The 12,564-nt window shown below is 38.2% G+C and overlaps 2 protein-coding genes across 4 annotated transcripts in view; one reads left to right on the forward strand and one right to left on the reverse strand.

Annotated features, from left to right (window-relative positions):
• Positions 1-6,765, reverse strand: part of rbfox3b (RNA binding fox-1 homolog 3b) — a 622,784-nt gene extending 616,019 nt beyond the window's left edge. For all 3 annotated transcript variants that reach the window (XM_067456312.1, XM_067456283.1, XM_067456267.1), the window contains exon 1: positions 6,702-6,765. The gene's annotated coding sequence lies outside the window, so the exon portion shown is untranslated. The remainder of the gene's footprint in view (positions 1-6,701) is intronic.
• LOC137050195 (uncharacterized) lies at positions 258-3,196 on the forward strand. Its single transcript, XM_067428745.1, has 7 exons — positions 258-305; positions 474-1,175; positions 1,262-1,448; positions 1,729-1,850; positions 2,023-2,251; positions 2,428-2,580; positions 2,819-3,196. The coding sequence occupies exons 1-7, from the start codon at positions 267-269 to the stop codon at positions 3,088-3,090; spliced, it is 1,704 nt and encodes a 567-aa protein (XP_067284846.1). The 5' UTR covers positions 258-266; the 3' UTR covers positions 3,091-3,196.
• Positions 6,766-12,564: the final 5,799 nt, after the last annotated feature.

Below are 12,564 nucleotides of genomic sequence, written 5' to 3' on the forward strand. Positions count from 1 at the left end.
ACCTTTTTTGTTGGTGTACCTCATTCAACCCCCCAGAAGCACAGAGCTGAAGAGCCTACTGCTGCGTTCCAAGTTCCCTTGTCTGTACAGTTTACCAGTCCTTCACATTCACGCAAACCAGCTGTTGCCCTGGCTCCCACATGGTCAATGAAATCTGTAAGCTAATGAATCTTCATGTTTTATACAGTTACTGTATGATTGCAATATGACCTACATATATTTGAAATCTGTTTCATGTCTAGGACACAGCATCATCATCCACAATTATGACCATGTGTGGTCCAAGAAAAAGTATTGTATTTGAGGTGAGTGGACAACTTCTATGTCTGCTATCGATTATCCGTAATGTAATTTATGGAAACCATTACACTTTGTTTCCTATCAAGTCATGTAATTGTTTACTCAAGATATACTGGATATGGCACTGGTATGCAAAACCAATGTTTATTTTGATTCTAATTTGACTACAACAGGAACCACACCACATTGAAGCTACTGTGATGGATATGAGTGGAACATCAGTGTTTGATGTCAGCATGACCTCAGAGCCTGCTGTCGATCCCACAGACACCAGCTTTGAGGCAAATTCAAGCCCCTCCACCACCACCACAGGAAGTTCATCAAGCCTCTTTGGACAACCCAGAGGATGGAAGGAGAGGAAGTGGATTGTAAATGAGTCCAAACTCATGGAACTCTTTCAGAAATGTATAACATGTGGTGCTGTGATGTGTGACCTGAACCAGACAATAACACAGTTCGGCAGTAGAATCGCTATAAATTGGCAATGCAGCAATGGGCATATAGGACAATGGGAGTCATGTCCCAATATACGTAGAATGGCAGAAAATAACCTTCTCGCAGCAGCTGCCACTATCTTTACTGGCTGTACGTACACAGACATAGCTGACTGGGCTGGACTTTTCAACCTGCAGTTGCCCCTGCAGACAACTTTCTACAACATACAGGCAAGCTACCTGCTCCCAGTGATTGAGGAATCATACACACAACAGGAGAACATAATCAAAGCAAGATTATTTTGCCAAACTGAAGACGGTGAAGGAGTGCAGCTATGTGGAGACGGTAGAAGTGACAGCCCCGGACACTCCAGCAAATACAACACATATTCTTTCATGGACGAATCCACTAACCAGATCGTGGCGTTTGAGCTGATGCAGGTAAATTGTCAATTAGTTTCACAAGTCTATAGCAAATTCTCTAATATTTTTTTAGATGTTATCATCTATACATTTGTGCTCTCTAGGTTTCCCAGGCCTCCAGTTCAGTCGCAATGGAACCACTGGCCTTCAAGAAAGGCCTGGATAGGATCCTGGATGAGGGCATTGATGTAAAAGTGGTCATCACAGACCGGCATCCGTCCATAAGAAAAATGCTTAGAGAAGAATATCCTCACATCATTCATCAGTTTGATCCGTGGCATGTCGCCAAAGGTTAGTGTACTGATTGTCTAAGCTGTAGAGCTAGAGAATAACCCCAAATATTTTGGCTCCATTTTTGTCATTTACCAATGTTTCACACAAGACTTTGTAGGGGTCTGTAGAATGTGTGCGGTGCACTACCGCTGGTTTGATTACAACTTCATGTCCATGTTTCTAGAGCTAAATATACCTAAATTGGTACTAATGAAAGAATACACAATTATGAAAAACACTACATAGTCAATGCAATGAATGTGATTACCCATTGTAATTCTTTTCTCTCATTTTTCAGGATTTAAAAAAAAAATGGTTGCAGCATCAAACAGAAAGGAGTACAAAGATCTTGCTCCTTGGATTAGGAGTGTCAGCAACCACATGTGGTGGAGCTGTTGCACCTCCAAAGGAGATGCAAAGGTACCCAAGCATACAGAAATAGCTCAGCACTAAGTGATTTTTTTTATGTTATTACATACATCCAATGCTATGTGCAGGTCAAATGCCAATCAAACTTTTGGTCTTCAACACAGAAGACAACTGTATTGTATTACAGATGGTTAAAAGTGTGCCTCTGCTTTTGTGTTGTCAGGAGCTGCTCAGACGATGGATGTCTCTCCAACACCACATCACTGGGGTCCATCGCTGGGAAGAAAACGGAACGGAATACAGATGTTTCCATAAGGACTTGTCAGCAGAGGAACAAAGAACGAAGAGGTGGCTAAAAGTGAATTCCCCTGCCTTCAAAGCTCTTCAAGCAATGATTATGGACACACGTCTCCTAAAAGACCTACAACAGATGACACTATTCAAACACACAGGTATGTGTTTCAAATAGTTTGACATGCAGAAAAGTAATATGGTTCTAAGTCATGTCTGTCTTAGTGAGAATAGATTCTGGTAAAGTATTTTGCCATAGGTCTGTATGAGGGGAGGGGGGAGGGTGCTCTTCATGCTCTTGTTTTTCCGTTGTAAAGCATTTTATTTTATTTTTAAGGACAACTTGAGGTGTTCCACAATGCCCTTTTGAAGTACTGTCCAAAGCGAATTCATTTTCAATACCCTTCAATGAAGGCACGCACTATGCTAGCGATTATGGATCACAATGAGAATCACTCCACAAAGCGGGAACAGGCAACAACAGCAGCCGGTGGGTACTAAAGGAATGCAAAATACTATAATGATACTGTCTATTTCCCTGGACCTCTCAATGTGTCATCCATTCATGCATGAACATGATCTTCTCATAACTGATGACACAGATATGACTGACTAGTGTAATTTAGTTTTTTAAAAAGTCACAGTACTAACATGTATAATAACATAAATATTAAAATTCTGAATTTACTATACTTCCAGCACGTTTGTTCACACTATTTTGATTTCAGGCCTCACAAGACACAATGTTGTCTTTCAAAAGCAGTCAAAGCAGTGGATTGCTAGACCAATCTATGCGAAGACGACTCAAAAATTCAGAGATGACCTAATGGACAGAGTGATCCAAAGAAGACTTGACCCCACTATCAGATTCAAAGACGCATCATCCCGTATCAAAGTACCTCGTCTAGCTGCCAACATTGCATTGCTACCAAAGCCCAACAAAGAGAAGGTCATACAATCACACGCCTCAAGATTCAGAGGTCCATCAGAGCCATTGTAACTTTTTGTACATTGTAAGCCATTGTGGTTTACTGCTGACATGAAAAGGAACCTGTGCCATTGAAAAAACACAGGAGGGGACTTGTACTTGCATAGCAAGTGTTGAAGGCACATATCAGTAATTGCAGTGATATGAGAGCAATTTTTTTTTATATTGTGAATTTTTTTTTAAACGTATTTTCCCACTTTTTGTCTTCACTTATGTTTACAAAAAACTGACAAAAAACTGTTTGCTTGGAGAACACATGGCCTATCGTATTTACTATGTGAATTATTTAATTTGGAGAATAAAAAAAAGTGTCATTTATTGCAGTAATATGAAGACAATTTTTTATTTATATATTTTGAAATAAATTACGTATTTTCCCTTGTTTTGACTTCACTTATGATTGAACAAATCTGACAAAACACCTTTTGCCTGGAGAACACATGAGCTCTTGTATTTACTATGGTATTGAATTTAATTGAAAAAAGATCCTGGATGTTTCATGTGTGATTATATCAGTAGCCATTTGATTTAGCAACCAAGATAAAAGTATCACTGGAGATGTTGTAGGTTCAAAGCTTTATTAATATACATCAAATATATAAAACTGAATTGAATACAAATCAAAAAATTTAAAATAAATAGTGATAGCAAGACATACATAATTGTTGTAATATAGAAAAATAAACAAACATTACGTCTACTATTCTGACGTAAGCTGCAGTGCAATTGTCCCACAGATGTCTGTGAAACATATAAACATAATCTGGATCTGAACTCGGCCCAGCACATAATGTTCAGTTACAGTAGGTCCAACGTTACATATCCATTGCCGCATGTACTTCGTGAAATCCAACGTAGACACCGGACTCAGAAGGATATCTTTGTCGTATAGCCCCGACCACACATGATGGTAGTGGTTTCCGATGCCCTCTGCCCAAAGTTTCGCCCTGTAGCGCCCATTCCAGCACTATCCGGTAGGACACCAACCTATATTGACTGAGAAGACAGCGATAGAATAGGTATAACGTTACATTTATATATGAAAACATGATACATATGCATATTTCAATGGTTTCAGATAGCACTTACTCTGAGGATAGCTGGCCATCTGGTCCACTCGGCGTGGGTCGTTTCCTCCAATTTACTTTGTCACGTTGAAAGAAAAAATGTACGACTGCCGGGTGAATCATTGCTGCAAACGCGTCGCTTGCCGCGACACAGGTGATTTGTCCAGGGTATTCTGACTCTACATTGCCCCACACCATCGATGGCAACTCCTGGGCCCATTCTGAACAGCACAGGCTTTCAATTTCAGTCGGCATATGTCCGCAACAGTCACACTTGCACCACCAATTGCTGTTTGCTCGTGTTCTTTCGCCGGCTCCAGTCTGTTCTAGTTCATATCTTTCTTCCCTCTCACGGTCCATAAGAGATAGTTCCTCTTCTGTGTACTCAGGTTCAAACATATATGGCTCTGGGTCTGCTACAAACCAGTTTTCATCCTCTACAAACTCCATGATTGCAGTTTGCTAGTTGCACAGGTAGAAGTAAAAGTCACGTTGGTTCTATTTACGGAAATGAGAGAGGGAGGGGGCGATGTGAGGGAGGATGTTTCGGCCGGGACTTTTTACTGCGCCGAGTTGAAGTACTCTCAGAAGTGCTATTCCGCCATACATTATAGTTCTCCTTTTTAACTCGGTTAAAAAAGCGCCACGTTTTATTTTGTGTCACCATACTTGGTCGTCCAACTATTCGTGTAACTGTATTTAAATAGGGGAAACGTGGAGTTGATTGGTTGCTTCTAACTTGATCTCTGTTTGGTACCATAAGAATGAACTGTGATTAGTGTGCTAAGCTAAATGCTATCAGAATGTCACCCCGCCTCAGAGAGATTAAGTGCACGCACTCAGACGACAGAGGTATGTATCAACTCATCTTAGTTAAGGGAATAACATAGTTTAATATGAAAAAACGGTGAAGTATCCCTTTAAGAGCTAATAAAATATTTAATCTCAAGACAATATTTAGTGTCTAATAATTATTTATTTGAGACTAGTAGCCGTGTAATAAGCGGGATAATGTCCACCCAGCCGGTTGTTATCGCAGAATAAACCCCTTCAGAGTGATGCTCCGCTTCGCGTCGGGGTCCTGATCACTCTGAAGGGGTTTATTCTGCGATAACAACCGGCTGGGGGTACATTATCCCTTACTTAAAACAATTGGATTTCAATTTATTATACTTTAAATGATGATTTATTTCTGTGATCAAAGCTGAATTTTCCGGATCATTCCTCCAGTCTTCAGTGATCATGATCCTTCAGAAATCATTCTCCAATGAGGATTCATTATGAGTGTTGGAAACAGTTCTGCAGCTTAATATATTTTCATAACCTGTGATACTTTTTTATAATACTTTGATGAATAAAAAGTAATTTAAAAAAAAAAAAGAGAAGAGAAGCAAATGTTTTAAAAATAGAAATCTTTTGTAACAACAAATGATTCGGATCTCATGCCAAACTGCTGAAATCACGTGACACTGGCGATCCGAATCATTGATCGATTCACTGATTCATAACCATTTGAATCTTTATTTGAGGGTTAAACACAAACACGGAAGAGAAGGCAATGCTGAATAAAGTCGTAGTTTTTGTTATTTTTGGACCTAAATGTATTTTTGATGCTTCAAGAGACTCTAATTAACCCACTGATGTCTCATATGGACGACTTTGATGTTTTTATTCCCTTTCTGGACATGGCAGTATAGTGTGCATACACTTGCATACACTCTCAGACTAAATATAAAATATCTTAAACTGTGTGTGAAGATGAACGGAGGTCTTACGGGTGAGGAACGACATTAAGGGGAGGAGTTAATGACAAATTTCATTTTTGGGTGAACTAACCCTTTAATAAGAACACGTTATTGCTTTAGGCGAGGAGATAAACATGACAGACTGTGTACAGCTCACTCAGGGGAGGGGCTAAGATATTAAGGGCGGGGTCTGTGTCAGTCGTGGGCGGGGCCTGTGCATTGTGACATCACATTGGATCACATTCCGGAACGGGTCATGAGACACAATTTCAGATTTACGGGGAAAATAAATGTGAGCAGATTTTTACCACAATAGGGTGGTGGTGTACACACATAGCTGTGTTCAAAAACAATATTTGTTACATAATTATGTTCAAAAACAATATTGCCCCACACATTCAATTCTGGCAGCAAATGCAACATGTACAACTGTTTAAAACTGGAGAAAAACATCAGTTAAGAAGTTTCTATTAAACTTTTTGCAGGTTGGCATTTTATAATCATATTTTTGATAGATATTATCTTTCCGTCGTACATATAAACACGTGTACCAGCACCACCTGGTTTTGTTTCTGTAGTAAACGCTCAAAGGATGTGTGAGAAACAGGCAACTGATCACAGACACTAATTACTGAAGCCTTCATTAGGAAACCGGCTCAAATCACGGATCCGTCAGATCTACAGCCAGACAGACAGCTCTCGTGCTCTCCGTGTAATGACACCTCAGCTGGTTCTTGTCTTTCATCTCACTGGTGGAGTGATAGAAACAGGGCTGGTAAAGACTCTGACAGCTGACATTAAACACACTTACTGTCAGCGTCTCCTGCAGTCCGGTCCTCAGCATTAAGTCCGATACAGACTGCACATTATTCTGGAGAACTGCAAGAAATCAGATGAAACTCTCTGAGAACAAAGTGGAATTATACACAGGAGTACTCAAGGCAAGCATATCTTATTTATTAATACTAATGGCCGGTTTCACAGACAAGGCTTAAGCTATATAGTCTCAAACTAAAATGCATGTTTTAACTGGGCATATCTTAAAATATATCTGTGCCATTATTTTGCCTCAAGATGCACCAGTCATTTCTCTCTTCCTAAGCATGTTTACATGTAACAGCTGCTAAAATGAATTGAACTAAGGCCAGATCCTGTCTTAAACTAAACCTCGTCTGTGAAACCAGGCTTAAGTGTCTCTCACAAAACGTGAAAATCTGGACACAAACCTTGTGAATTTCACTATCTATATGATACCAGCATCTATTTCACTATCTGTAGCATTCACATTGAGCACACACTAGGGATGCACAATATTTATTTTTTCCCATATCCGATATTTTTTCAGCTCATTTTGGACAATACATTTTTTTCCCTTTGTTTGCAAACACCATTTTGAGCAAACACTTTTTTTTTCACCATTCTGCTTGCAGATTTCTGAGGTCTCCTTACTAAAATGATACTTGTTAAAGATAAATAAATGGTCATAAAAATAACTTAATTAAAGCTACACTGTGTAACTTTTTCTTTTTGTTTATTCTTAGCTAAAAACACTTAGGTATTTCAAAAGAATATGTGCTCATTAATGTATATTTACTTCATTCAAGTAATAAATTATTCTCGTAAGTTTATAATATGCCATTTAAAACACATACGGGTGAGGGGTTCGAGTGCCGGTCGCCATGTTGCTCCTCCATCTTGAAAGTACATTAGCCAAAGAGGGACATACCCGTAAATTCAAGCTTCGCCTTTCAAGTTTTAACACTCGATGGCACTCATGGACGAGGTCGAACTGGAAGCCATGTTAATCTTGGACTAAATCGGCCACCGTAGGAGTTAAAACGAAATCAGAATTGAGAGCAACAGAAACTAATATTCACTGGATGATCATATACCTTTACACCGCTAGATGGGGCAAAATATCACACAGTGTAGCTTTAAAAGAGTATATTAAAAGCTCTGAAAATAATAAAGTCAGTGCTTTTTCACCCGACAGATGCAGCTGTAATCTAAATATTGTATTTTTTGGCTTTAACGTTTGGCATCGGTTGCTGTCTTTAGCATCAAATAAAAAGATTCTACAATTATTTTAGAGCTTCTTGGATTATTTGTCATCCAGTTGATAAAATGTTATTAGATTAATAAACTTGTATATAAAAGTATTTAATGTACAAGTGTCATGTTTGTGATTTAACATAATTACTGATTTATTCAGATAAAAAAAAAAGTAGTAACTTATTTGTGAATTCTACTTTTCTTTTTATTACTGTAACTACATGTATAAATATAACATTGTAGCGGACGGGCACTAGGACCTGGAGAAGCTTCTGCTGTGGGAGGAGACGCGGCTGGGCTCGTTTTGTTATGAATACCTGGCAAACTCTGCTGTACACCGGCACAAATTCAAGGCAGCATTTAAAAACTGTCCATACATGCACCATACATGCAATTTATTTGCTTGTTTTCACTTCAAGAATGACCACAGTGCTGGCATGATCTTATCGCTTATGCTTTAGCACTCCTTGCACGTGAGTTATTGCAGGTGCATATCGACACGTAATCGGCGAGGCATAATTATTCATAACGGCCGATTTTTATATTATAAGTGTTTAATCGGGCAATTCCGATGTCATGCCGATAATATCGTGCATCCCTAGCGCAAACAGTAACTCTGCATACTTTAAAGGGCGCCAAGACAAAACAAACATTGAAAATCTAGATGTAAGATTTAGATGTAGAGGTGAATTTTACGGAAAATACTCGTGACAATGACAGAACTGTCTTTTTCTTACAGGTTGGAAGCACACACCTTGCACTCTGACCGGTGAACCGGGAACGTGAAGGTAACCGCTGGCGAACAGGACACAGGAGACACCGCTGGAGAAACAGGTAGGATTAGCATAAGACCAGACCAAGAACCTAGGTGAGGTGTGTGCTTAAATAGGAGGACTGATGAAGCTGCAGACGAGGTGCAGGTGTGTGTGTGTGTGCGCGTGTGATATATAATGAATTGCATGCAGGTGAAAGTCAAGGAGGATGCTGCGAGTGCGAAGTGAAGTGCGCAGCAGTGACAGGTGACCAGTGTTGGGAACTCACTACTTGTTCCAAAAAGTAACTGAGTTATTAACTAAATTACTCAGAGCCGGCCCAGCCACTAAGCGACCCTTGCAATTGCAAAGGGCCCCGTGGCCTGCAGAGGGCCCCCTAGAGAGCGCACGCACCTTGTCTCATCTGTTTGGGGAGGTGTTTATTATACTCGAAGCGCAGACTGGGTGCAGGCGTGATGAGACGTCATGCTCGGCCAGATTCGCCTCGAGCTTCTTCGGTTGCGGAGCCGCGCACAAAGTTACAAAATTTGACGTGCACACCGCCAAGAGAAATTGGGTCTCACGCACTCCTCGTTGACGCAATTTTTGCCGCGCTCGTGCGGACGCGTCAAGTATAAACAAGGCTTAAAGCTACACTGAAGTTGGCCGTTTGAGAAATGCAAGTTAATTTTTCAGTTCAATATTTGTGTCTAAAAAAGGCACATAAGTTCCTGTAGAGATAGCAATACACATTCTCCTTTTTTTTGCCAAATAAATGAAAGCATGTCTGTCTTTCTCTTGCTGTATCAAAATCTCACCTAGCTTTCCTCAGAGATAGTCAAGTTCAGTTTGTGCATGATTACATGATATAACAATTGTGTTAATACTGTATCCTGAATTGTGGATAAGTAAGCTATATATCATATTATGCTGAAGTAAATTTCTGGAGTGTTAACAAGTAAAAGCAAAAACAACAACAACAACCGTACAGAACTTAAAAACTGTGACCCTTAAGCCGTGATACGAACCGAACTGTGGCTTTTGTGAACCGTGCCACCCCTAATGTGTACCTAAAGCAGTTTTCATCCATTTTATTTATTGCTTTTGGTATTTATTCAAGTGTATTTTTTGTTAACAGACTGAGAGTCCATTGCTTTTCTTGTTTTTTGGTTGTTTTGTTAATTTATTGTGGATATTTAAAATGTTTTCCGTATCAGAGTCTTTAGAGATAAAAGTTTATTAATCTTTAAAAAAGGTGTACCTGCATTATTATGCCATTATCATTATTTTAGATGAAAATGGGTTTAGAACGAAAAATCTTATCATTTATCGCATATTATCGCAATAATTTCTTGACCAATTTATTGTCCAGCAAAATTTGTTATCTTGTGCTGTTTTTGCCTTTTAAACTCTGGTGTCAATTAAAAATGTTTCTTTGATGGTCAGTAAAAATCACTTTATCAGTCTTTTTATTCAGCAAGTTCATCCGTGTGTGTTCATTGCACTGCACTGCCATTCAGCTCAGTGGTATCATAATTTTCCTGTTAGACATCAAACATGGAACTCAACTCAAGAACGCAAGGTCTTTTATTGATGTTCTGTACATGTTACCACATAAGAACGAAATACGTACTCAGGACCAGCAGCTTAAAAAAAAGATAATTATCATACAGTAGGCTATACATAGAATAATTAAAACATAATTTAATAGACTACAAAATTTTAAAGTAACATAGTAGATATATGTACAGTATAGTTATAAGGTAGTCATTGCTTTTCTTTAGGCCTTACTTAAAACGGTCAAGGGCCTCCAACCAAATTTTGCTTAGGGCCCCCAAAGGTCTAGGGCCGGCTCTGAAATTACTCTATAATAAAAGTAACTCGTTACTAGAGAAAATAACTTTGCGTTACTGTAAAAACATTTTTTGTTGTTGCTATAAATCATAGAATTTGGATTTTTTTTAACCAGTTTTCACAAGTCAGTTGAAATGAGTAAAACAGACAAGTGTTTGTACATAACTTTCGATATTTATTGCCAGTGTTGGTCCAGTTAATTGTTACACTTTTTTTTAAATATTCAAATATGTAAAATAACCTGGATGCCCCCAATATTAAATGTTAAATTAATGAAATGGACACTATATAGAATAAATTATTATTACAAAACATTGTACACTAATCTACACTAATTTAATGTTGCTGTGGAACAATGTGAGAGACACCTATCAAATTCAGTACATTATTGTAAATATCAGTAATATAGTGGAAAAATAAAACAAAATTGATTGTTTAGAACTGTAATATTTTTTGCACAGACCCCAACTGGCCATCAAATAAATCTAAAAATAAATGATGCTACCAAAAATAGGAAAGTTTTGGTTTCGTTTGTTACCATTAGTTAATGCATTAACTAACCATGTGTTTTAATTTATTAGCCTTTCTTAATGTTACTTAATACAAAAGTTTGTGTTCATTTCTACTTTAAAAGTTCACTTCAATTCGTTTCTTTGTCCTTTTTGGGGGAAATTTACTAGCAATTTGTAAGTGAAGAATCATCTTCTATCTGCCTATATATGGGGCCTTTGAATATCTGTTTGGGGGACCTTGAAGCCAAAATGGTTGAAAATAAAAATCACTGAAAACAATTATACACACCTACAAATATAAGTCCATCTCACACATTCAGATCATACAAAAGAGAATAAACATCAGCTATATTATTTTAATCAAATATTTGTGATTTGGCTTTGTCGTTATCTTGGATATCAGAATGCATGCATACTTTTGAATGAGCGTCAAAAGATAAAGACAACCCTCTGAATCGGAATGAATTGAATATCAAATCTACTTCTATTGCAGTCGAACTCTCTCTCTCTCTCTCTCTCTCTCTCTCTCTCTCTCTCTCTCTCTCTCTCTCTCTCTCAAAAAAAAAACCTTTACGTCAAGGTCTTGAAATAACGAGCAACCAAATTCCAATGACAGTTTGATTCAGAAAACCACGAGACCCACAAACAAACATGTCTTTTGTACCGAACGTCGGCCAAACACCTGCGGACAACAGCGAATGAGTCTCAAGGTGACAAACACAAACTGAATTCAAACTAATTCAAACCTCAATTAAAAAGGACATATTATGCTTTTTTTATATTTTCTACTTTTCTGCTAAATTGCCTCTGTCTTAAGTTTTGCAGGAACAAAGTCACACTATTCATCATTTAAATAATTCCCATTCCCACTCATACATAGAATAAAGAAGCGAGGTCTTATTGAGTTGCATTAGTAGTGTGTAAAACAGGTCATGAACTGAGAGATCAAATTTTCCTTGTGCTTTTGACTTAGAAGAGTTCATCATACTATAAGAATATCCTGTAAGTTTCAGAACTGAAAACGCCCTTGTTAGTGCAAAAAAATGATTTTATTGTAACCAAAAGAAGATCAACACCTACTTAATCCTTGCAACTTTGGCCCCGCCCAATGGTGTGTTAGTGAGATGACGAGGAGAGAAGAGCGATACAAGATGGACTACAAATAACCTCACCTTCCAATGGATCCTAATGCTAGGAATGTGCTTATTTCTTATTTTAACCCTTAAATGCATACCTCTGGTCTTTAGTGACCCGGGACGTCATACACTACCTTTCTCCTCATTCGTTTTTTTAAAGTTAGACATAAACCTTCTTAGTATTCCTCAATCAATCCATTTTAAACAATATAACAAGAAAAACTAGAATGTACATTTTCTGAAGAAAATGTGAGGCAAAAGTAGAGACCCAGTTGCTACTGTGATGAAAAAAAGCCAAGCAACATGCCTATACGATGTTGTGGAGCTTATTCATATGTTTGTATGGTTGCTAGGGTACTCTAAATGGT

The sequence above is a fragment of the Pseudorasbora parva genome, chromosome 2 (assembly GCF_024679245.1).
Source record: "Pseudorasbora parva isolate DD20220531a chromosome 2, ASM2467924v1, whole genome shotgun sequence".
NCBI lineage: Eukaryota > Metazoa > Chordata > Actinopteri > Cypriniformes > Gobionidae > Pseudorasbora > Pseudorasbora parva.